This window comes from Fringilla coelebs (assembly GCF_963513975.1).
Source record: "Fringilla coelebs genome assembly, chromosome: 15".
In the NCBI taxonomy this organism is placed as follows: Eukaryota; Metazoa; Chordata; class Aves; order Passeriformes; family Fringillidae; genus Fringilla; species Fringilla coelebs.
In genome coordinates, this window is record NC_140041.1 from 17,728,629 (window position 1) to 17,752,237 (window position 23,609).

Below are 23,609 nucleotides of genomic sequence, written 5' to 3' on the forward strand. Positions count from 1 at the left end.
AAGCCCCATCCAGGGGGAAGCAGGGCACAGAGGTGGGGCAGCCACATCGCCTCCATCATCTCCTTACCTTGCAGCTCAGCGCTGGCCAGGCTGCCCTTGGAGCTCCCTCTGGAGCAAACACCCCTGGATTCAGGGCAGAGCAGAGCTGGAACTCCTGTGCTGCAGGAGGAGCAGGATCACTGTCCCCTCCCCTGCAGGGACAGCAGCTGCTCCTCCTGCCACACCAGGCACAGGAGGGAGGAGAAGCCTGGCACAGAAACATCTGGGATGCTCCAAGGAGAGCTGAGCTGGGCAGAGCCAGGGAAAGCCTCCCCTGCCGTGGTGATTGAATAAAAGTGCCCAAAACTGCCAGGAAATGGAGAGAGGAGGAAGCTCAGAGCCAAAAAATCAAATCCCCGGAAGATCCCAGCTCCTCCGTGCCCCCAGCCCTCAGGAGATGGGCACAGGGGATTCAGGCACTGATGTAAAATGGGTGTCACATTTTAGAGGCCAAAATCACTGCAAAGTTCAATTGCTTCCAGAGATACTGAACATAAACAAACACTTTATTTGTGTAAATACTTCTGCAAAAGGCTGCAGTGAGGAGATACCAGCTGGAGACGTGGTGAATACTCCAGAAACTCGGTAACATTTTCTGGACTAAAATGGTAAATCTGACAGAATCAATGACTCAGAGGACTTGAAACACTTCTAGAAAGGGTCACAATTGTTTTGGCTGAATATCATTGAATACATTATCTATGGTTAATTAAATATAAGAGTTATAATAAACCATTGACTGTGATCCTGCATTAAAGCAAATTTAGTAACATTCACATTCTCTGGTGTTTAGTGCTCCACCTCCAGTCAGCACAGAGCAGGGCTGAGGAAATGCTCCCACTAGGCACCATTCTCTCCCTCTTATCCCATGCATTTCTAGTTCCACATTATCCCAAGAATTACCACAGAGAGAAAACCAGCACTGCTTTGGCTGTGTGGAGCAGCTTCACCTCAGTTTTACAGAGCTAAACATCAGAAATCCCCATTAGCCACATTTAGCCCAAATTCAGAGAATCACTATCAGGATGATGAGCAAAATTGGATAAAAAATGAGCTTTTACCTCAGGAAGTGTCATTTTCTAGGCTGGTAGCAGCAGTTTTAAACAAGCATGGATGAGAGACCAGGCCAGAGCTGGGAATTGGCCTCTGCAAGGTCTGCCAGCCCTGGGAGTGCCACACCAAAATGTGCATTTCACACCTCACTGGCAGCAAATCCCCACCAAACACCTGTGGGCACTGGGAGCACCTTTCAATACACCACACACACACTGGGGGCAAATAGCAGCAGTTTTTACTGACCAGTGGAGAATGTGCATTCAGGAGGGAGCACAAGCCAGCCCCAGAGCTCCCCGGCTGTGTCACAGAGCCCGAGCTGCCACGGCCACCAGGCAGCTCCACATCCCCTGCTCTGCCTGCCTGAAGGGAGAGCTCAGCTTCCAGCCAGCCAGAATGGGCAGAGTTATGTTCAGGAGGGTGGAACCAACAATCAGCGACTTGATTTCCATAGTACAGAGTCAAATACACCAAGAAAATGAAATTTAACAGTACAAAATGCTTGAGAACATTCTGCTTCCAAGGTGCTAAACATGGGGGCTTCCTTCCCCCCAAAAAATGGGTTGAATATCTCTGGAAACTACCACAGATCACCAAATTCTCTACTTCTGGCTTTTTTTGCTGCTTCTGGCCTTCTTTGCAACAGCTGGAGAATATTCTGACCCTTCCAAAAATGCACACAAGACACCAAGATTGTGCTCAACAGGTTTACTCAGACTGGACTCTTAAATGCTCAAGAAAAAGGCACAGATTAAAAGAGACTCTGATGACTCTTTTGAACACAGCAAATGGAATTGTTGTTTATAAGGAAAAAAAATACTGCTATGAATTGTATGGGTTGAAAAGTTCAAATCTTCTTTCCCTTTCCTAATTATTGGCCTTCATTAAAATGGAACTTAAATTAAATTGTATAAACATATGAAATAAAGTCTCAGTATTAGGAAGTTTTGTTTTTGTTTTGTTTTTTGTTTCCTCTATGTACAACTCTTAGTATACAATTTGTACTTTCCATTTTACATTTAACTACATCCTCCTGGCCACAGGGAGAGCCGAGGGTGCCTCGGTGGGAAATGCTTTGCATTTGGAAAAAAAAAATCCTGCTTTTTCTTGGCCAGCAGTGCCAGGGGGAGGGAGGGCAGGCTGGGGGCACCCCTCAGATGTAGTCATCCTCCACGGGCTCCCCGTTGACGTCGCAGTAGTGGATGAAGATGGCCACGACCCTCTGGAACACGCCCCGCCTGACCTGGCGCAGCTCCGAGATCTCCTCGCCGATGGTCTCCATGCAGATGTCAGCTGAGAGCTGCCCCTTCCTCCTCGGGGCGTAGATGGTGGCTGGGCAGACAGCAAGGAAAAGGGGATGTTTCTCCCAAAAGTGTTCCCCAGCCAGGCTGGTTCTGCATTCAGACTTGGCAAAAGAGGCAAGGAGGAAAAGCCTCCCTCGACCGGCCGCGTTTAAGGGATGTTCTCTCCTGCCTTCCTCAGAGCTTCCCACAGCTCCAGCCCCCATGTCCAAATGTCTGGGAGTGAATGAACCCCAGAGCATCAGAAAGCCTCTCCCTGAGGTTTCTCTGACATAATTCCAGGTTATCCATTACTTAAATGTTTTAAACAACAGCAATTGCTCTAAATTGCATATAGAGCAGCAGCGCTCTCCTGAGTTTTCATGGCTTTAACACCATGACTCTTTGAACATCCTGATTCTTAAATACCAATCAATTCTTTGGTAATTCAGCCTTCATACTGAACTACAGGCATCAAGCCAAGCTAAAATGAAATTAAATTGCATCAGTCCAAAATAAAAATTTAAAAATAAATTAAAAAATAAAACCAGAAAAAGTATAGCCAAAAAAAGTCTCTTCCTGGTCCTCTTGAGATTCCTAAACTGGAGCTGGGTAAGAATATCCAAACCAGGATCAATTAAAAATACCTCTAATGAAGGTAGAGATATTTTTAACCAGGATGTTCCTAATTAAGTAATGGAAGAACATTATTTTTCTCTGCTACCAAGCAAGGTTTTTAACTGAGCCCCAGGCCCTGCCGACCATCATATCTGAGCAGACAAGCTCCTCAATAGAAAGAGCCACATCTGCAATAAATTCTAACCCACATCCTCACCATGCCAGAGCTTCCAAGTCCAGTTTTTAACTTTTATATCAAATTTCTGTGAGTTGTCTCACTTCTCTCCTGCCCACCTTAACAACAGATCTACCAAAACCAGCCTAAGGAGCAGGAAACTGAGAAGGAAAGGGAGGCACTGCCAAAGAAGCAAATCTGTGAAGAAGCAGAGCAGGTTACTCACTCCTCTCATCGTCCTCAAAGTCGTATCTGGCGTAGCTGTTGGGCTCTGCTGTCCTCAGGGACCTCAGCCAGGGGAAGTCAGTGATCATGGAGTAAGGAGCACCATCCACAATGCCTAGAGAGGGACAGGTGAGGAGCCAAGAGGAAAACAGCACCCCTCAAATTCTGATCAGCACAAAGCAGCTCCTCACTTTAATCCCCACTGAGCTGTTTCCCACCTCCCTCACAAGGAATATTCTCCACACCTCTGGGGATGATGCAAAGCTCTTCTCTTAGCAAGAGGCTGAGCAGGAGCCCTCAGCTCCCCACAGCTCTTACCTTCCAGGGTGTAGATGTCTCTGCCCCAGGGGTACTTGGGGTATTTCTTCAGGTCCTCCTCAGTCCTGGTGGCCTCAGGGAAGAACTCGTATTTAATCAGCTCTCTGGGGAGAAGGAGGGAGAGGTCACAGCCAGGAAACGGGCAGGTGGGAGGGAAAAAAGCAAAGGAGAAATCCTAATACACAACCTTCCCTTCAATGAGCCTGAATCCATGGAAAACCTGCCCCAAGACCCTCACAGCAGCTCAGCCTCCATCCCTTCACTCTGGAGAGCAACCACAGCCAACAGGGACAGGCTCAGAACTGCTGGATGAGATCCATTGACACAATTCCCTGCTGCTGGGAATTTTCAGGAGCTGATACTGACTGAACATCACCTTCCACAGAAACCAACACTATTTCCTGAATCAAATCACTCTGTTAAAAATGACTTGTTTTCAGCTTTGAAGACATTTCCCAGCTATTCCAACAACTTCAATGTACAACTCCATTATTGCTGGAGAATTTATAGGATTTTCCATATGGGTTCACAGTCTGTTTTATATTAAATGCATCTTGACACTGGATTTACACTGCACCACCCAGAATTCAACCTTCAGCAGTAACCAAAGGTTGTTTTTTTTTTAATTTGGGTGATGGAATAGAGCAAATCTGGAGCTGCAGCTGCTCCAGGACACCCTGGCAGAGTCCTTGGAGGGCAAATGCTGCCTGGCTGAGGGCAGTACTCACTGGTTGGTGTTGGCTATGGTGTGCCAGGGCTGCCTGGCTGAGGGCAGTACTCACTGGTTGATGTTGGCTATGGTGTCCATCCAGCTCCTCACCCGCACCTTGTTGCGGACGTTGGGGGGGTTGCTGAACTCGTGGATGATGCAGATGTGGTAGGGGTAGGGGCCACTGAAGATCTTCTGCTCCAGAGTCAGCGTGTCCACCTGGGGACAAAGACTTGTGAGCACCACAAACACTGCCATGGGGCTGCAGAGTCAAGAGCAAACAGATATTGACCAAATCCCCGGGAAATGCAGCAATGGGAGAGAATTTTAACAGCACAAAGAAATACAGGACTGAGGGGAGTGAAACCTCCCCAGGGCAGCTCTGCCAGTTTACCTTCTTGAGTACTGGAATTGAATGGGAAATGTCTCATTTCTGATGTTTTTCCCAACTCCAATGTGGAAATAAACTCCATAGAATTACAGAATGGTCTAAAATTACATTTTTTTCCTCAGAATTTTTGTTACAAGGAGGGGATCAGTGATTTGGGGTTTTATTCCCATCTAATATTTTTACCACTGTCCTTTAAGAGATGTGGTTTCAAAGCAAAGCTGATTTTATGGATTTTATGTAAAATCAACCCTTCCTTGTTGGCAAACCAAGACAGGAAAGCAGGAGAGGAGCAGCACCACAGAGGGATAAAATCAAACATTCCCAACCTTCCAGATCTTAAATGAAGTCCTCATAAATCCTCATCAGATGATTTAAACAACTCCTTAAATGCCTCTGCTTCCAGCTCCTACACAGCCTGGGGGAGGAGAGGGTGGCTCCCAGTCCCACCAGCATCCTGCAACACTCCAGCATCAGGAGGGGATGGAGCCTTCAGAATCCCAAACTCTGCTGTTCCATGGGTCAAGGATTTCAGATCCCTGTGCCACGCTCTGCTCACACACAGCTACAAGGAGCACCCAGGCTCTCACAGTCTGAGTTACTCAGTTTGAAATGAACTCAAAGCATCTGTCCTAGGGTGACTTTATGATTCTTGTATCCCCAGTCACCTGTTCTGTTTATGCTGGATACAAAGCTCTGCAGCTTTAAGAGTACAGTGTACAATATCCTCTAATGCAATGAATACTGAAGATAATGAACTTTAAAATTTAATCCAGCAGGCCATCTTAAAACCCAAGCAGCAGGTTCTGCAATAAAAGCCCTGCTGGGTGTAAACACCAAATTTCAGGGTGTGTTGCTGTACCATTCCCTGCTCCAGCTGCAGGGGAGGCCAGGCTGGCTCTGTACCTGCTGCATGGGACGAAGGTAGATGATCCTGTTCCTCTCTGGGGGCATCCTGAGGATCTGATCCAGCACCTGATCCATGTTCAGCTTCTTGCACTGGGCGTAGTCAAAGCGATTCACCACGGGGGCATTTTCCACCTTCAGGTGCTTCAGCACACGGCACCTGGTGGCTGGAAAAGGAAATAAAACACCTCAGGAGCCTCCTGTCAGAGCATTTCAAGGCTGGCAGGTTCAAAAGAAGGCAAACAAGCCATATAAGTTCCAAAAGATGATACAAATATATCAGATATAGCCCAGCTCTTCATTTTCTCCATATTATCATCAAACTTTTCTGCTGTGACCCTGCCAGAAGTGGCCTTTTAAAAGGCCAGGTCAGATTTCATCTAATAACCTTTTCCTCCCTCTGTTTCCTCTCACTGAAATGGTCTGAGGACTGCCACAGCTTCCAAAATCAGCTCAAACACGGAGGATTGGGAAGCCACACAATGGAAAATAAAACTGTTTCCTTTCTAGCAACACTGCTCATGTAGTCAAAATTTCCTTCAAAATCAATGTGTGTTCTAAGTATTCTGGAATAAAGAAATAATTCCTTTATTTCTGCTAAGTAGACAGATCTGATGTCAGAAGAAAAAGTCTTCATTTGGATGGTGCAGAAAACAATAAATGACCCAATCCAGGAGCAGTCACAGCCTGGCATGTGAAACTAATGCAACCTAAGTACCAGCACTGAAAACAGATTTTTATCATGTCAAAGAGCAAAAGTATCATCCTGTCAGCTGAAAAACCTAGGGGAGAATGAAGAAATGAGAGAAAAACAAGGTACTCAAACTCATTTCATCAACTCCTAATTACTGTATTACCATTCTTCAATAAACATCTCATCTCCCTAATTGTCAGATCATTTCAGCTGTTGATTTTCAGATATTAATCTTTATTAAAGCTGTTATAAGAGCCATTCAGAGTGGGAAGGAGCAATATTTGGAGTTCTAATTCATCAGCAATGCAGCTGATGAATACAAAATGAGCAGTGGCCTGACTTGAATTCTTCCTGGAGTTTCCAATAATGCCAGAGGGAGGAGGCAGCCCTGACACAAACCACATACCATGGATGAACATCATTTTGGGGCAGTCTTTCAGCACCAAATCTGTTATTCCACAGTTGGTCAATGTGATTCCTACAAGGTTTTTGGATTTCAAAGTCAGTACCTGGGGAAAAATGAAAAAAAAAAGTATGAAAGGGTAAAAATGAAAGAAAAATAAATTGAATTTTATGAGATAGAGGAGGATATGAATTAATATAATACAGCTTCAGTTCCCAACAGGTGTTTATGGTGATGAAGCTGCAGGGGTGAAGGAAAAGCCCTTACCTGAACATGATCATCCTCAATCACAGGGTCACTGGTGCTGGTGGATTTGTCAGCTGTCCTTTTCCTCTTGGTGGTTTGCCTTGGCTTTGGCTTTGCTACTTCTGGAAACAAAAACATGGCAAAATCTTTCCTCTGCTCCACGTCAGGACAGCTTAAAACAGCCCATGACAACTTTTCCCACAGGTAAATCCAAACACCTGCCTGGCTTCAGAACAAATCTCTGCTTGCTCAAACCCTGCTGTCAGCTTGGTGCTCAGAATTATTAAATAAATAACTTTATAGGTGAAAACCCAGGAATGCTGAACCTACACCACAGAAAGATGTGGAGCCAGGAAAAGAGAAGATTCATGGTTAGGTTATACTTGAATCTCTGCAGGAAACAGAACATCCTTGACAAATACAAGACCCAAAATAGCTTTAATGTTTAAATAGTAGAAATTATCTCAAACTCCTGGAAAATCTGTTCTTTGTAACTGTCACTAAGTTTTTCCTAATATTGCAAAGGATGTCCAGGTATAAAATCCTTTAATGTTCCCAAGCTCCACCAGAGACCTTTAATTCCTGCTTAACAGATGAGTCTTTGAAAAAAAAATCACCACAAGCATTACTTCCAACAGAAAAAATGCCCTAGAATTAATTTTCTGTCATTAACAGAGCAAAATGAGAAATTATTTTACTAAAACTAAGCTGTCTTTATTAAAACATATGTGCACAGAGATCCCCAAATTAATTACTGGTCCTAAGGTAGAAACCAGACATTTTAAATTTATTAGCAAGATCTCTTCTTGAAACCTGAGCTGCATCTACCTGCAGAACATCAGAGGTGATTTAGGTTTTGTTAACACGAGGGAGCATTAAATAAACTGGAAAAACACCAGGATATGAAGTGTTTGAATCATTCCATGTTAACAGAGGCAGGAATTTGCCTTCAATCATCCCTACCTCCAACACTCACAGTTGTGTAAGCAGCACATTTCATCTTTCAGTTTCATTTTACCTGCCAGACATTCCCAGCAAAGAATCCTGGATATATGAGGTTGTGCCACACTAAGATGATTATTTTGGAAACCAAGTATATTTGAAAGAAACAGCAAGTTCCCTTCTCACATCTGTTGTTTCCTCCCTTCATTCCGGCCCTTCAGGGGTTTTATTTTATGTCAAGTGAACAAAACAATAATGTGAAGCATGAAGGTGTTTAACAAAAGGACAATTTTCAGTAAGTTTGATCACTCTGCCTTAAACACTTGGAAGCAGAACCCAATGCAGGTCCACAAGCCTGGCTCAATTGCAATGATGACTTCATTAGTTGATAAAGCACCAGTTATAACCTTTGCCTTCTTGTTCAGATCTAAGTGTAGCAGCTGCCTTTGCAGGGAGGGTTTTAATGGAGAGACAATTTCTGTTTCAATGAATCACAGCCTCCACAGGCAGACAGAGTACCAAAAAACTGCATTTGCTTTTCAATGGAGTAAAGCAAATACTGGTTAGAATTATGAAGAACACAAAAAGAAAGAGCTGCATGGAGGAAAAAGTCAGTGGCACTTTCAGAGAAACCCGATGATGGCAGCTCTGTTCCATCAAGCTCTGACCCTTTCAAACCACTCAGGTTTAAACCCCTGACTAACAAGCTGCACACATCAGAGCTCCTGGGGAGCTGCAGCTGCCCAGAGCTGTCTCATGGCAGCACTGCATGCACTCAGCCCTTACTCTGAGTCCTACCTGGCTCTGACACCAGAGGCACGTGGGACAGCCTGCTCCTGGCCCTGGTCAGGGGTCTCCGTGGGTACTCCTCCTTGCAGTCCAGCTGCCAGCCCGGGGGCTGCGTGCTCTGCTCCTGGCTGCCAGCCCCACAGGCACTCCCACTAGTCCTGTCATGCCCAGGCTCTCCTGCAGCCCCACAGTCTGGCAGTGTCCTAAGTGCAAAGTCTGGCCCGTCCCTGCAGGCCCCGCTGGTGGAGGGGCTCTCCCCATCCCACCCCCCGCTCGTCCTGCGCTGCGCACGGGAGCAGCAGCGGGAGCACACGGAGCTCTCCTCGGGCTCCCTCTCGCTGCACCCATCCCTCCTGCAGGGAGAGCAGCCACACTGCCTGCACTCCTCTCCAGCTGCTGGGCTGCTGCCAGCAGAGTGGCTCTGGGCTGCCTGGGCACAGTCAGGGCTGGGGGAAGCAGCACTGCAGGAGCTGGGTGTTGCCGTGGATCCCGGGGCGTTGCTGCAGCTGCCGCAGGAATCCTTGCTCTTGCTCCTCTCGGGCATGTCACTGGCTGCTTTCATGTCAGCTTTGATCTGCTCACTGGTCACCTGGCAGCCCTTCTCACAGCTGCTCTCCTCCACAGGGAACTGCTTGGCCTGGCCCCCGTGGCTGGTGCTGCATCTCTTCCGCAGGGGGGTCTTGCCTTTGCCGCTCACTGCGGGAGTGAAGGGAGGGAGAACAGTGAGAAACCCCCAACAAACCTGAGTGCTCCTTGGGAAGGATACTGAAACACAGGGCAGCCCAAAGGCCAATGACAATCTCCCCAGGAATGGGAATTATTGGTATTTGCAGCTGTTGCTGCACCTTTGGAACATCTTGCAGCTATTTTTGGAGTGATGTGCTGGAGGGTTTGCCTCACAAATCCACCAGATTGTCCAGAGCAGCTCACTGCTCACACAGGCACAGAATATGAAAGACAGACTGATAACAGAATCAAAGAATATGGAATAGTTTGGGTTGGAAGGACCTTAAATCCCATCCAGTGCCACGCCTGCCATGGCAGGGACACCTCCCACTGTCCCAGGCTGCTCCAGCCCCAATGTCCAGACTGGTCTTGGGCACTGCCAGGGATCCAGGGGCAGCCACAGCTGCTCTGGGCACTTGTGCCAGGGCCTCACAGCTTCACAGGGGGGATTTTTTTCCTAATATCTGATCTAGAGAGGCTTCTGTTTTCTTAAATATGAGCAATACATCTGAAGAATCAAACAGGAACAGACAGACTGAAGTTCATGTTTCAGCAGCAACCCTCAGCTCCCCCTCCTGGGTCTGGGCAGCGCTGCCAGCAGTAACAGCAGGCTCAGCTCACAGGTGAATCAAAACCCACACAAATCATAACAGAACTTAATCCCAGGATCACTGAGGTTGGAAAAGCCCTCCCAGCCCATCCAGTCCCAGCTGTGCCCCATCCCCACCCTTGTGCCACCTCCAGCCCTTCCTGGGGCACCTTCAGGGATGGGGATCCAAACCTCCCTGGGCAGCCCCTGCCAAGGCCTGAGCACCCTTTCCTGCAGGAATTCCTCCTGAATGTCTGTATGAATCCTCTCAGCTCATTACACTACCTGAGCCCCAAATCCCAGATATTGGCAGTACAAAAGCTGAAGTAAATTCTCTCCAAACACAGATTCTTTCCCCCCTGAAACTAGAACTGACATCCACACTTTGGGCTCACAGGCTTGATAAATTCTGTCCATTTGGAGTCCCAAAGAGGAGCTGCAGGTCTCTGATCAGTGCAGCACCACTATCTGTGTTTCTGAACAAGACCTGTGGCTGGAGCTCAAACATGTCCTCCCACCTTCACTCTACATTCCAAACCAAGCTAGAAATGAAACCGAACCACGGGGAAAGACTCAAGCTTAAGAAGGAATGTTGCACACCTGAAGGTTCTCTGGTTTCCACTGGATCCCTGCTCTTCTCTTCCCCATCTGAGTAACTCTGTGCAATGCTGTTGGAGATGCAGGCTCTGGAAGAGCCCATGTTTTCCTCCTCATCCTCACTGTCTGAATCATGGATGGTAATAGGAGCTGCTTTTACAGCAGGTTGAATTCCACTTGGTCCTGAAAAAGAGAATATCAGCATTTCATGTAAAAATTAACTAAGCATGGATGAAAGGGCTGGAAAACTTTTAGCACTGCTTGAAAAACTGGTAAGGAATTAAATGGAGTCAATTTAGCCACCCATTCTGTGGATCCCTCACTAAAATCTAAATGGGAGAAGAGCAAAATACTGCATTTCAGCATTAAAGCATTCTGGTTTGGAAGGGGAGGACTGTCACAATGGAGTGTTACTTCATGTTGTTGGGATATTCAGCAGAAAATTATATTGTCCAGCAAAAAGTGGCAATAAAAGAATCAAGACTGAACACAGGAACAAGTTGTGCTGGCTTGAGAAAAGGCAAAAACAACCCAGATGCTGCAGTGAAAGAACTAAGAGAACACCAAGAGAGCAACAGGACAAGTTCATTCAGGCCTTCTGACTTTTACTATGCTGAGCACAAAAATCAGGTTTAAGGTCAAGGTATTTCCCTGCACATGCAAAGAAAGCTCTGGGCTGTACCAGAGAATAAATTCATTCACAGAACTAAGCTGTGCTAACATCATTATTCAAAATCAGGCAACCCTGCTGAAGCCAAACATCCAAAACCAGATTCAGAGTGGAAAATGAATCCCTCAGGGAGATACCAAGAGGTGATTTCTTCCCAAACCCAGTTACCTGCTTGCTCCTCATCCACCTCCATGGGAACAACAGCCTGGCTGGGAGCTGGCAGCTCATCCTGGCCCTGCCCAGCAGCCTCCCCTTCCTCCTGTGCCACCTCCTCCATCTCATTCAGGGCTGCAAAGAGCAACAGGGGGTCAGGAACAGGAAACAGAACAAACTGAGCCCTCAAACACCCACACGAAAGAAATAAAAACTGCCTTGATTCATTTGGTGAGCCTCTGGATTTCACAAAGTATCTCACAGATTTGTTCTGCATCTCTGTAGCCAAAGCCCAGCCTAACTTTTGGGGCTTAGGTCACTCAGATTAAAGCTCCACACCAGGAGCTGAAAAAGCAACAAACTTTCAGTGCAGATTCCCATCTTCACCAGGAGCCTATGTGAGTGGGAATGCAGATAAAATCCTCCCCAAAAGCTCCCCCAGGACTCCTCTCAGCTGCAAATCCCCCCAAAGCCCCTCAAGATTACCCTCAGCCCCAATCTGCTGCTCCTCAGCGGGGCCCTCCTGGCGCAGCTCGTTCTCCTCGTTCTGCTCGTTGGGGTGCTGGTGGTTGTTGTGGTGCATGTTGGGGTTGTTGTTGTTGTTCTGGTGGTTGTTGTTGTTGTCATTGTCATTGTTGGAGTTCTGATTGCTCACCAGGGCAGAGGAGACCCCAATTCCTGTGCCTGCACTTAGGCCCACACGAGCACAGCCCTGGAAACAAAGAGCAGAAATTCAGATTTGAGAACGTGGAGCTGTGATCTCAACATCCCCTAAAGGCACCAGGAAAACCACTCTGCTGCAATGTCTGGGATAGCACAACACTGCCAGGGAAACTGCCCCTCAGATTTCCTGAGTGCAGAGGTCCATCTTCAGGCTGGCAACCAAGAACTTACACTGTTCAACTCCTAATGAAAGGGGAAGTCCTCAAAGCACTTCATTTTAATCTATTAATTGTGTTAATCTATTAATTTGCTGTGGGATGATTGCATGAATACAAACAGCAGATCAGAGCCTTCCCAGCACACAAGGTACCATCAATGGCCAAAGGAAGCAGGTTTCACACTTTGCATTGCCTGCTACCAGCTTACCAAGGATTTGTGTTACAGTGTGGGAGGAGACAACATGAAGAAATACAATTCCTAATCTCTGAAAGCACTTCAAAAGGGAAATACCACACACCTATTTCACCCAGCAAAAAATCATAAACATCTCTTAGTATTGAAAAGAGAGATCTAAGAGGAAAGAACAATACAAAAAGCAGCAGCACACCGAACTACAGCAGAGACCTTGAGAGAATCAGTGAGTTTTACTTTTGATAGAATCAGTGAGTTTTATTTTCTGGCCACACCTTCATTCCCTGCCACTGTTCCCATTTGCAGAAGCAGCACCACTCTCCCCAGCATATCATGCTAAAAGCAACTGCAAACCAAAGTCAGTTATTAACAATCTCTTCAATTAGCAACACCTTTGAGAAGAATGCACAGCAGCTGGAGCACACTGGTGTGCCAATGAAATGGAAACAAGTAAAAACCCTGGCAATGAGAAAAAGCCAAACCATTCTCTGGAATTTACCTTTGGAGGCTCTCTAAACATCTGGTCCAGAGAAATGAACTCCAAGCTTGGCAGTAACTCGATGAACTGACTGAAAGAGTCCAGCTTGATGGCATGGCACCTCACCAGGGTCAGGTCAACCAGGCGGGTCCACCTTGAGTGGTCTGGGAACACAAGAGAGGCCTTTCCTGAGGGATTCCCACCTCACTCCTTGTTCATCACCCCCTTTTCAGATCTGAGAGCAGCATCCTCTGGATCTCCATCCTACTCCCAGCATCACCATGGCCCCAAAGCAAGCATCATCTACTGTACTTACTAACAACAGAACAAGCAGTACTAGAGCAGAGAAATTCTGGTTTAGCACAGAAATTCATATAAAGCTCTGAAATTTCAAAGGTGTGCAATACCTGTGATCCAATTATTTGGGTTATGTAGATGTGGGCAGTTGTAAATGACCAGATACTTGATGAAAGAAAAAACTTCATTTACAGCTTTCATACCAATATCTGTAATAATTCCTGGGTTTTCAACCACATCAGCCAAGCCGTACCTCACCAAGTCCGTACTCGTCATTTTACCTACAAAAGAGAGGAGCAGACACAGCAGTAAATTTGCCTTTTATAGCAGGACTTTTTAACTCCTTACTGATCAGATCATTCCTTTAATAAAACTCAGCTTTCCCAATCTCAGGTAAGAGGAAAACCAGATTTGGCTGTATGAGATCAGCAGCCTCAATACATGCAACATTAATATTCTTATTAATCACTGAGAACATGATGGAAAACACAGCAATTTCTGTAATCCTTGTGGTTTTTATGGATATAAAAAGTGTCATACACTGTAGTAAAAACTCATCAACGTAGCCTAGGTGAAGAGTTTCAAACTGTGGGAATTCCAGTTCAGCCATCTTCAAAGCAGAAAAAACACCATCTTTGGTCAAGGAAGGCTGGATCCGCACTTCGTGCAACCTGCAGGGAATTCAGAATTGCTCCTATCAAAATTCAGGCCAAAACACAGAAAACACTCAAAGAAGGTGCCCTGTTCTAATAAAACAGAGAATCTGGCAGGACTCAGAGGGTATTTGCAGTTATTTTGATCACAGAACAGTCTTGTTATGCAAAGTTTGTATGTGTATTCCTTAAGCTCTGATGGTTGTTCTAGCTCTTGGATGTCATTTCTAAGACATTTATTTTAAAAAAGGGGAAGCCAAGAGAGATCTGAAGGGAAGTACCTTCGTGCAGCAGTTATGATGAGGTAGCCAAGATCCACTTCAAGTGCATTCTTGCAAGCTCCCAGAACTATAGTGTGCAAATTCCTAAAACCACCTGGCAAATAAAGAACAGCCTTCTTATACTTCAGCCTCATATCACAGCCCTCAGCCCTACACATTTTCACCAGTCTTGTCTTAACCTTTATCAGCAAATCAAGAAAACAAACATTTGCACCCAACTCCTCCAATCCTGCTTCTGCTGATCAGCAAATGTAGCTCATTAAGAATTAACTGCAGTTAGAATATCAAAATTATACCAAATACAGAGCATGTTCAGCACTATGACCATAGTTCCAAACACTCAAAAAATAATATGCTACAGACAAAAAGCCCCCAGAATTTGCTAATTAATTTATTTATTTTTATTTAGGTATGAGGGAGTAGGAGTTTCCCACCAGATCTCCAGCTGTCTTCTACCACGTGCTGGATAAGTCCTCCAAGAAATGGAACACGGACCAGCTCCAAGTGCTCCAGATTCCTGGCAGAAGCCAGGCCTGTCACCAGGGGAACATACTTCAGAGAGTTTGTGGGTCCTGCACACAACAAGGCCAGAAAGACAGAGCAGATTGTTCACTTCTCCCTGAATTATCCCATGGAAGAACTAAAACACATCCACACAAACCCCTCTAGAGCAGGAAGTCAACAGAATCACACAGCACCAAGTAAGGGACAGGACAGGGAGAAATTTCTGTCCAACACCACAAATCAAACAAGGGCTGCTCTCAGAATGTGAAATTCCAACACTTTAACAGAACCAGATTTCCTCCATGCTCTACCATCCCCTTCAGACAGGAAGAATCCCTCTTACCAGCACAGTTCCTCATGACAAAAGCACGTAAGCTGATACAAAGGAAATCTTTAAAAGGCTGTGGTTTGGTGAGTCTCACCCACTTCAAATAAAGGTGCCTCAGCATTGGGATACAAGGAATCTCAGGGACATTCACCCCTAATAATACATAAAAAAAAACAAACAAACATTTTAAACAAGCTTTAAACTAATCCTCTGCATGACAAATTCCTGGTTTTCAAAAGGAAGCTTTTCTGTGCTTTGTGGCAAGTGAGAAAAGCTGTGAACACTTGAAACACAAGTTCACCTTGGTTTGTCAATAATTCTTTAGAACTTGCCCTCTGCACCTGCTATCAAATATCCAACTAAGATGTCCGAGATGCCACAGCCCAAACTCCCTCTCCTCCAAAGAATTACAAATCTGCAGAGTTTCAAAGCCTTTAAATCCACCTGGGTTGAAGCCAACTACTTCACCACGACCACACTCACCTACTAAGTGCAAAGTCTGAATTTTAGCTCCTATAGGAATTTTCAGCTTGTTCTCAGGAGGAATTGGAAAAGCACCATTACGATTACGAAACTTCCCTAAAATGTGGACTTGGGGCATGTATGTCCAAATAGCTTCCACCAGCTCTAAATGAGAGGTCTCAACACCCTGGATAAAAGGAAGCAAAGCAAATGCTCTAACACCAGTTCAACAACAACATCCTCTTAACCATGTAAACTACAGAATGCAACTTTATTCACTTTTCATTTCTAGCAAGACTTGTCTGTTTAAAAGCAGAGGGATCAGAGCTTTAATTCCTTGCTGGGTTTAAGAGCACCTGGGATCCCAGCGGTGCAACTAAAAATAGCTGTGATCAGCAAACAGGGTCACAATTAACTCCTCCCTGTGCAGCCAGGCCTAAACCAAAGCCCTGGAAGCACCAAGTCCCTGTCACAATTTTTAAGAGAGCTGAAGGAGGTTCTCTCCCAAGTCCAGCCACTCACCAGCAAATTTGGACAGGCCTGCAAAGCCTCTAAAACTCCAGGAATGCTGAAAGCTTCGTGGCCACGGACTCGGCGCCTTTCCAGATACCTGGGATGAAGACCATAAAGTTGTTCAATGTCTGGCATCTTCCTCAGCAGCGTTAGGAAGCTGGAATCAGTGAAACCTAAGACAACAACAACACATTTGGTATTGGTGTGGCAGCAGACACTCGGCTCTGAAGGGAAAGCCAAACACACTTCTCTCTGTATGTGGCAGTACAAGTTCTGTGGTGTTGAAAAGATGCACTTGGTGAAGCAATAGCTTTTCTTTTACTTCCACATTCTAGAAATCATGACCTAAATACTCCTCTGCCTTGAATTTTGCATGTATGCTACAGGTTTCCTTCAGAGGAGCTGCTTGGCTGCAGGGTTCACTGTGCTCTCTCCCTCCTCACATGAAGCTTTGTGGGTTTATTTTTCCTGGAATTCCATTTATCAACTCCATGGGTCAAAAAATCCCAGCTGCATCCCTTATTTCAGTTCATTATTCACCACAGCTCACATTTCTCACAGAAACAGGATGGTTTCTTAAAACAAAGGTTTATTTTATTCTAGTGAAAGACAGCATACAAAAAGGATTTTAACTGGCTAAGTTACTTGTATTTACACCGATGTTAGGTTAGGTCTAAACACCTGCCTAACACCAGCTATAGTCCATCTCAATTTGCAAATCTTGTCATTTTCAGAATTCCCTCATTTTAGCTGTGTTCCCCACCAAATCTCAGCAATGCATTTTAAACCCAACAGAAATCCTGGTATTCACAGGGTTCACCCAGACTGAAAAATTTATCTATTGATCTGCAGGTGACTGGAGGTGTGACATCAAAACTTATCCTTACATTGTTAAGTGCTGGCAGATGAGTTGCTCTCTCACTCCATTGTATTTTTTGCTGCCTGCATGCAAACAGCTCCCTTCCAGCAATCAGACAAACACAGATTGTGTTGACAGGTGCCTACAGAGCACTCCCAGTCACAGAATCACCAAATGAACTGGCTTGGAAAAGACCTTTGAGATCATCAAGTCCAACCTATGACCTAATACAGCAACACCCCAAATTTACACCCAGACAGAGACTTGGCAAGCCATTCCCCAAGGCAGCCAGGCAAAGGAAGGGAAGACCCAAGCAAGTGCAGGTGTATTGAGCAGAGGGGAGAGGGAGGGAGCAGCTCACCTGTGGGCATGTACTCCCACCAGCGCCCCGCACACAGATCCACCACCTTGACCACGCGCAGGTACAGCGTCACCGCCTCCTTCAGCTTCCGGGACAGGCACTCCATGCACATGATGTCCTGCAAGGGCAGGTACCTGGGGACAGCAGAAACAGCCCCTGCTGCAGCCTCCAGCTGGCCCAAAGCACAGCCTGCCTGCAGCACTGGGGCATTTCTCACACGGCATTGCCCGGAGTTCAATCCGGAGTTCTGCTAAGCAGTGACTCAGCAGCTCCTGGCACTGAGCGTGGAACAGTCACATAAATGGAGTATTAAACAAGCACAGATAATTTGGTTCTCTGGTAAATCACAGAATCACAGAATGGTAGGGCTGGAAGGGACCTCAAAGCCCATCCAGCGCCACCCCTGCGATGGGCAGAGACACCTTCCACTGTCCCAGGTGGCTCCAGCCTGGCCTTGGGCACTGCCAGGGATCCAGGGGCAGCCACAGCTGCTCTGGGCACCTGTGCCAGCCTGCCCACCCTCACAGGGAACAATTTCTTTCTTGAAGTTAATGTAAAACAACCCAAACCCTGCTGACCAAGCAATTTCCATCAACAGGTTTGATTAAGTTACTTTTTTTTCTAGTGCATACTGCAAGCTCAATTCCCAAATGTTTTGGAGAGCTGCTGTTTGCTAAGAACTTGTGGGTGAGACATTATGTTTTGGATAACAGGGCTGAGTGAACATCTGGGAGAAGGACTTGGCTGCAGGGGAGGTCACATCCTCATGCCAGATCCCTTCTGCAGATGCAACAATTCCCAAACAGTCACCTCAACAGTGCCCCACCCAAAGAGCATTTCTGCTCTAAAATCAGTATTTATAACTAAATCACTTATTTATTTCTTCTTCATTCTAACATTCATGACACTCACATAAAATGATTTTAAGTTTACAAATGAATTTTGGAGACTGTAAACAATATTTCATCCCTTTTTATCCGCTACTCCACCCATGGTACATCCACTGTTTGCTGTGTCACAAAAAGGTGAAAAAATAAAGAACTCTAAAATAAGAAGCACTGAACTGATTTCTGCCAAGCTGCTCACCTAAAGATGTGGCAAAGCACTTCATGAGAGAGTTGGTTCATGTAATCTTTTGGCTCCTCAGCTTTGGTAGACTCTGCCCCTTCCCTGCTCACTGCTTTCACAGTTTTCCGCCGGGGCCCCATCTCTGCTGCAAGCTCTGCTGAGAGGAAACGGGCACAGAGTCATGAAATTCAGGCACCTGAAACACAGAGGGACACAGCACAGAGGGAACAGCAGTGAAGCTGCAAAAAACAAGCTGTGGTTTCATTAGACACAAAGACTCACACAAAACCTGAGGATTATTAGGCAAACCCTCCCAGCTGAGGGAGTGATGAAGAATTATCACCACAGGTTTAACCCGAGATCAGCTCTTTTATGAATAAACCTTCAGAGATCCCACCCTGAGATCAAGGCAGTCACAGGGAAGCTGCACAGGGATCACCAGCTCAGCACCAACTACAACGTTCCAGTGCAAAATAAAAGTCTGAAGTCTGTCCAGCAGAAAAATGATTTATTCTTCTTTTTGGAAAAAATGGGCTCCTGCTGATCACTCTCCAAAAAAGCCCCATTAAAAGCCCTCAAACCAGTTTCTCTTGGGAGGTGAGAACAGCAAGAAAAACATTCAGGTTGCTGAGTTACAGATCAAAGGCACAGAAAAACTGGGGGTCGTTGGAAGCAGCGTGCAGGATCCTCTCTCTGCTCCTTCCTGAGCTGTGTCCTCCCCTCTGCAGCGCTCCCAGGCTCTGGCGTTCCAAGGCTTCGTGTAAAAACACCCACAATTACCATGGAAGCAACAAATCAGCAACTATAACAAAGATTAACTCGCTGCTAACAGCAAAGCACCTTCTACAGATGCTGAGAGATCCTTTCATGACTGTACCTGGCCAAGACTTATTTCATTCTAACACAACAACAAGAATGAGGAGGGCAAAGCATCACCAGCTCAGTGAACCTGTTAAACAGGTTGGATGCCAAAATTCAGTGGATTGAGGAAAAACAACTGGAAAAAAAAAAGGCAGATTTTGGAAAAGCTTTCAGCAAGGCCTCATTGCAGCCTCCCTGTGATGCTAAAATTTGAAATTGCACACACAATTTCAGCTCCACTGTGATCTAATTACTGCAAAACACGTGGTGCCACACATTTTGGGTGTCATTTTAAGTCACCACCTGCCTGTTGCTATTACTTTATTTTAAAGGGGAATATTCAAACTATAAATCCCCACCTGGATTTATTGTTTGACTGGATCTCTGCTCCTCTGGATTGGGGGAATTCTCCAGCCAGGAGTGAAGACCCTGTGTTTGTTCTTTTTGGGGCAGGATGGAAGGGCTCCGTTTGGGGTGATCAACCTCATAAAGCCCGAAATTAACTATTTATAGACTGAATTCCAAGGAAAACATCAATCCCCAGTCACCTGGGAAAGCTCAGTTTGAACAGAGGATTGCAACACAACCTAAAACCTTCCAGGCTGGCACAGCCACGTGCTGGGAACAATCCAGCAGGAAAGAGAACAGCAGAAGCACTGGGGCAAAAGGCAAGAGAAATGAAAATATTAACACCCAACGCAGGAAAAATCCTGTAAATGACACTAGCACCAGCCGCCCCTGCCATGAAGGGGGAGAAGAAGGATTTGTCTCCATGAGTCTGCAGTTTCTGCTCAATAAAAGCTCCTCCTGGGGTTATTTTGAGCTAATGAGCACAGCTTTAACAGCTCATTCTACATCAGCTAGCTGACCCCATTTAGACATAAAAGACAAATCTCCACAGCAGGAAGAGCTTTATATATCCAATAAAGCAAACGGGATTTTGCGGCCCCCACCTCAATTTATTCCCGACAACGAACGTCGCACGAAATAACAGCTCGACACGCTCTATTCCTGATGAGTAAACACCCCAAGGACCTTAAAAAGCTTAAAGAACCCCGGGGAGACTCCGCAGCTGCGAAAAATGAGGAAAAACGCGGAGAGCAGCCAGGAGCGGCCTGGCAAGCGCCGGTAGCGAGGGGCGCTCCCGGAGCGGGGGAAACGCCAGGACGCGGTGCTTTGTGCCGAGAGAAGCCAAGGAAAACCGGGTTCCCCCATAGCCCCGGCACCGCCGCTCACTCCCGGGGGCCCTCGGGGCCTGTGACAGCGGGGCCGGCCCGAGCCCACGGGGCCGGGAGGCGGCGGCAGCCTCCGGCTCCCCGCCCCGCCGCCCCGGGGGCCGAGCCGGCCGCGCCCCCATCCCCTGGCGCTCGCTGCCCTCCCCTGGCGCTCGCTGCCCTCACCTGCCCTGGCTCCCCTCGCCGCCCTCGCCCCGGTTGTGGCCGCGGGGCAGCCCCGGCCCCGCTTCCTGCGCGGCCCCTTCCGCCAGCGCCGCCGCTTCCTGCGCGCCGCTTCCGCTTCCGGCCGCGCTGCGGGCCCGCCCCGCCCCGCCCCGCCCGGGCCGCGCTGAGGGCTCCGGGCCCTTGGAGGGCACCGCGGTTCCGAGGGCTCCGTTCGGGGCTGGGCTCGCTCAGCACAGAGCGGCAGCCATGGGACTCAATGGACGTGCTGGCGCGGTTGCAGTCCCGGCTGTGCCGAGCTGAGGGACGCACGCGGGACGGAGCTCGGAGCGGCCGCGGCTGCGGGAGGTGCCCCTGGCAGGGCGGGATGAAATGGGCGTCAAGGGCCTGCCAGCCCAAACCACTGCAGGGTTCCGCGAGCATCCAGCCCAGCTCCTGGCCCTGCACAGCCCCAGAATCCCACCCTGGGATCCCTGGAGTGGTGTCCAAGCCCTCCTGGAGCTCTGGCAGCCTCGGGCTGTGCCCATCCCTGGGAGCCTGGGCAGTGCCAGCTCCCTCTGGGGGAAGAACCTTTCCCAAAATCCACCCTGAGCCTCCCCTGGCCCAGCCCCAGCCCTTCCCTGTGTCCTGTCCCTGTCACAGAGATCGGAGCTGCCCCTCAGGAGGAGCTGCAGACCCCACGGAGTCTCCCCTCAGCCTCCTCCAGCTCAACATCCCAGTGCCCTCAGCTGCTCCATGGCCCCTCCAGACCCTTCCCCACCCCATGTCCCTCCTTTGGAGGCTCTGCGAGGTTTATAAGTGATTTTCCCTGGAGAGTCTTCACCCTGGCCCCACACGTGTATTTGCAGCATTGTGCAGGTCTGAACCCAAGCCTTGTTTCAATGGCTGTGTTTGGGTGGATCCCAGCAGAAGTCACAATTTCCTCAACATTTTAAAGTCATGTTTCATGCAGGCCCCTAGGGATTGGGTGACAAGGCTCGTTCATCAGCCAGCAGATGCTGGTGAGTTATTTTTTGTGAGTGACAGCATGCAAAGACTCAGTTGCTGCTTCAGTGGCAATCCCAGAAGACTGCACAACGCTCTGTGGCAGAGTAGGAATAACAAAATAAATTCTTGGCAATCCCTGTGGATTTTGGATGTGTCAACAGAATCACTGAGGTTGGAAAAGGCCTCAGAGGTCACCGAGTCCAACCTGAGACAGCAACACAGCCTCAAAAAGAACAGAACATCCAAAAAATCAGCCCCAAAAATGAGTGAGGCTTCCTGTGGGAAGAGCAGAGCCAGGTCCAGCAGAGCTTGTCCTGCCCTCCCTCAGCCCGAGGCAGGGGACATGGGTGGCAGCAAGAGGAGGCTGCCTGAAGGACACAGGAGACCTAAATGGAATTAAGGAATTTGGGCAGGGCCTTGGGTTGAGCTGTCATTGGAACAGTCACAGAATGTGAATGGTGAAGTGGTTACAGACAGACAGCAGAAACCAAAACCACCCCATTTTTTCCTAACAGAAACCCTGGGATTTATCCCATAGATCACCTGTATGAATCTCTGAAGGGTTTTGGGCTGCTCCATTTCTTTCTCCCTCCACTGCCATATGTGGGAAAATTTAGAATTTGAGGCACCCAAGGATATCTGAACTAAACCCCAAAGGAAGACAATCAGAAATCAGAGATGCTGAACAGTCATCAATAAAAATTCTGTTCTGGTCTTGATCAGCTGCAAAACAAAAGATCACGTTGCATTTCTTGTTTCTCATTTACTGCTGGTGGAAGCTATTTGGACATTCACGGTTTATATTTTAGGGAGGTTTCAGAATCCTGGTTCTCTAGCACAGGTATTGATGAATCAAAATAAAAGGACTGAAGGAATTAATGCCTTCATTTAAAAACCCAACGTTTTGCACCCCACAAACTCTCAGTGCTTAGCAGCATCCCTAGGAGATGTTTTTAATCTTTTACCTTCTGAGGGATGAATGTTCTCCATCCCAGCTGATCATAAATCATGGAATGGTTTGGGCTGGGAGGGACCTCAGAGATCTCACCCCACCCCTGCCGTGGGCAGGGACCCTCCCACTGTCCCAGAGCTCCATCCTTGGACACTCCTCATCACCAAAGGAGACGTTAATTACACAGCAAGCAGAACCTCAGCATTCCAAAATTAAAGCTTCTAGGAGAACATCTGAGCAGCCAAGGCCCTCAGGTGCGTGAGCACAGCTGAGAATGGTGCTGTGCTAACCCCAGCCAGCTTTATTCTGGCTTTGCTTTTGCAGGGCTCCCACTGCCTGGTTTCCAGGTTTCATCACCTTTTGTCTTAGAATGAAGAAAATGTTTTGTAAGGCTTCAGGAAAAGCCTTCCTTGTCCCTCACCTGTAAATACATCAGCTCTAAAGACACACCAGGTGTTTAGGAACCTTTCCAGGGCAGAGTTTTGCGCTCTAATCTTCCCTGAGTGCAGGATCTGTTGTGTTTCCTATTCCACACCAGTATTTTATTTTCTGTCTCACAGAAGCCGAGCTCAGCTCGCTCAGGCTCTGCTCATTTTCCCTTCCCCACATTTCCATGGCACTGCTCCATCCCACAGACCCGACTGGCCAGCCTGGCCAGCCTCTCCAGCATTTTCTCCAGGTGTCACTTGCAGCAATTTGCAGGTGATGTTCTGTGCTCTGGTATGTGACAGGAGCTGCTGTGCCTCTGGGCTCTGCCAGCTTTGAGCTGAGGGAAAGCTCCCAGGTGGGCAAAAGCTCCCAGGTGGGCAGGTCCTGCTCTCCTGGGAGGATCCATGTCCAAGGATCCCAGAGATTCCATGTCAGGAATGATCAGGGGCAGACTGCAGTGCCAGGGAAACGCAGGGGGTGCTTTATGCCTCTGACTTGCAGCTTCCTGAATCACTCCTGGGGCTGCATGACAGTTTTGGTGCCTTAGGTTTGGTGCACAAGCACAGCCCATTAAATATCCCAACC

General features: G+C 47.4%; 1 protein-coding gene across 2 annotated transcripts; it reads right to left on the minus strand.

Moving 5' to 3' along the window:
• Nucleotides 1–532: 532 nt before the first annotated feature.
• FBXO38 (F-box protein 38) lies at nt 533–20,743 on the minus strand. 2 transcript variants are annotated; one of them, XM_084215929.1, is made up of 22 exons: nt 20,660–20,743; nt 18,417–18,594; nt 17,331–17,464; nt 16,120–16,283; nt 15,619–15,784; nt 15,151–15,288; nt 14,738–14,875; nt 14,304–14,397; nt 13,910–14,040; nt 13,480–13,650; nt 13,094–13,236; nt 12,007–12,232; nt 11,536–11,655; nt 10,701–10,880; nt 8,795–9,481; nt 7,076–7,176; nt 6,812–6,914; nt 5,712–5,878; nt 4,491–4,636; nt 3,709–3,812; nt 3,392–3,505; nt 533–2,424 (listed from the first exon to the last, which is right to left on the minus strand). In XM_084215929.1, exons 2-22 carry the CDS (start codon nt 18,536–18,538, stop codon nt 2,246–2,248), a joined length of 3,528 nt encoding a protein of 1,175 aa, XP_084072055.1. In that variant the 5' UTR covers nt 18,539–18,594; nt 20,660–20,743; the 3' UTR covers nt 533–2,245. The 2 variants fall into 2 exon arrangements, with proteins under 2 accessions (XP_084072055.1, XP_084072056.1); XM_084215930.1 differs by having other exon boundaries at nt 18,417–18,552; nt 20,660–20,733.
• Between the last annotated feature and the right edge of the window lie 2,866 nt (nt 20,744–23,609).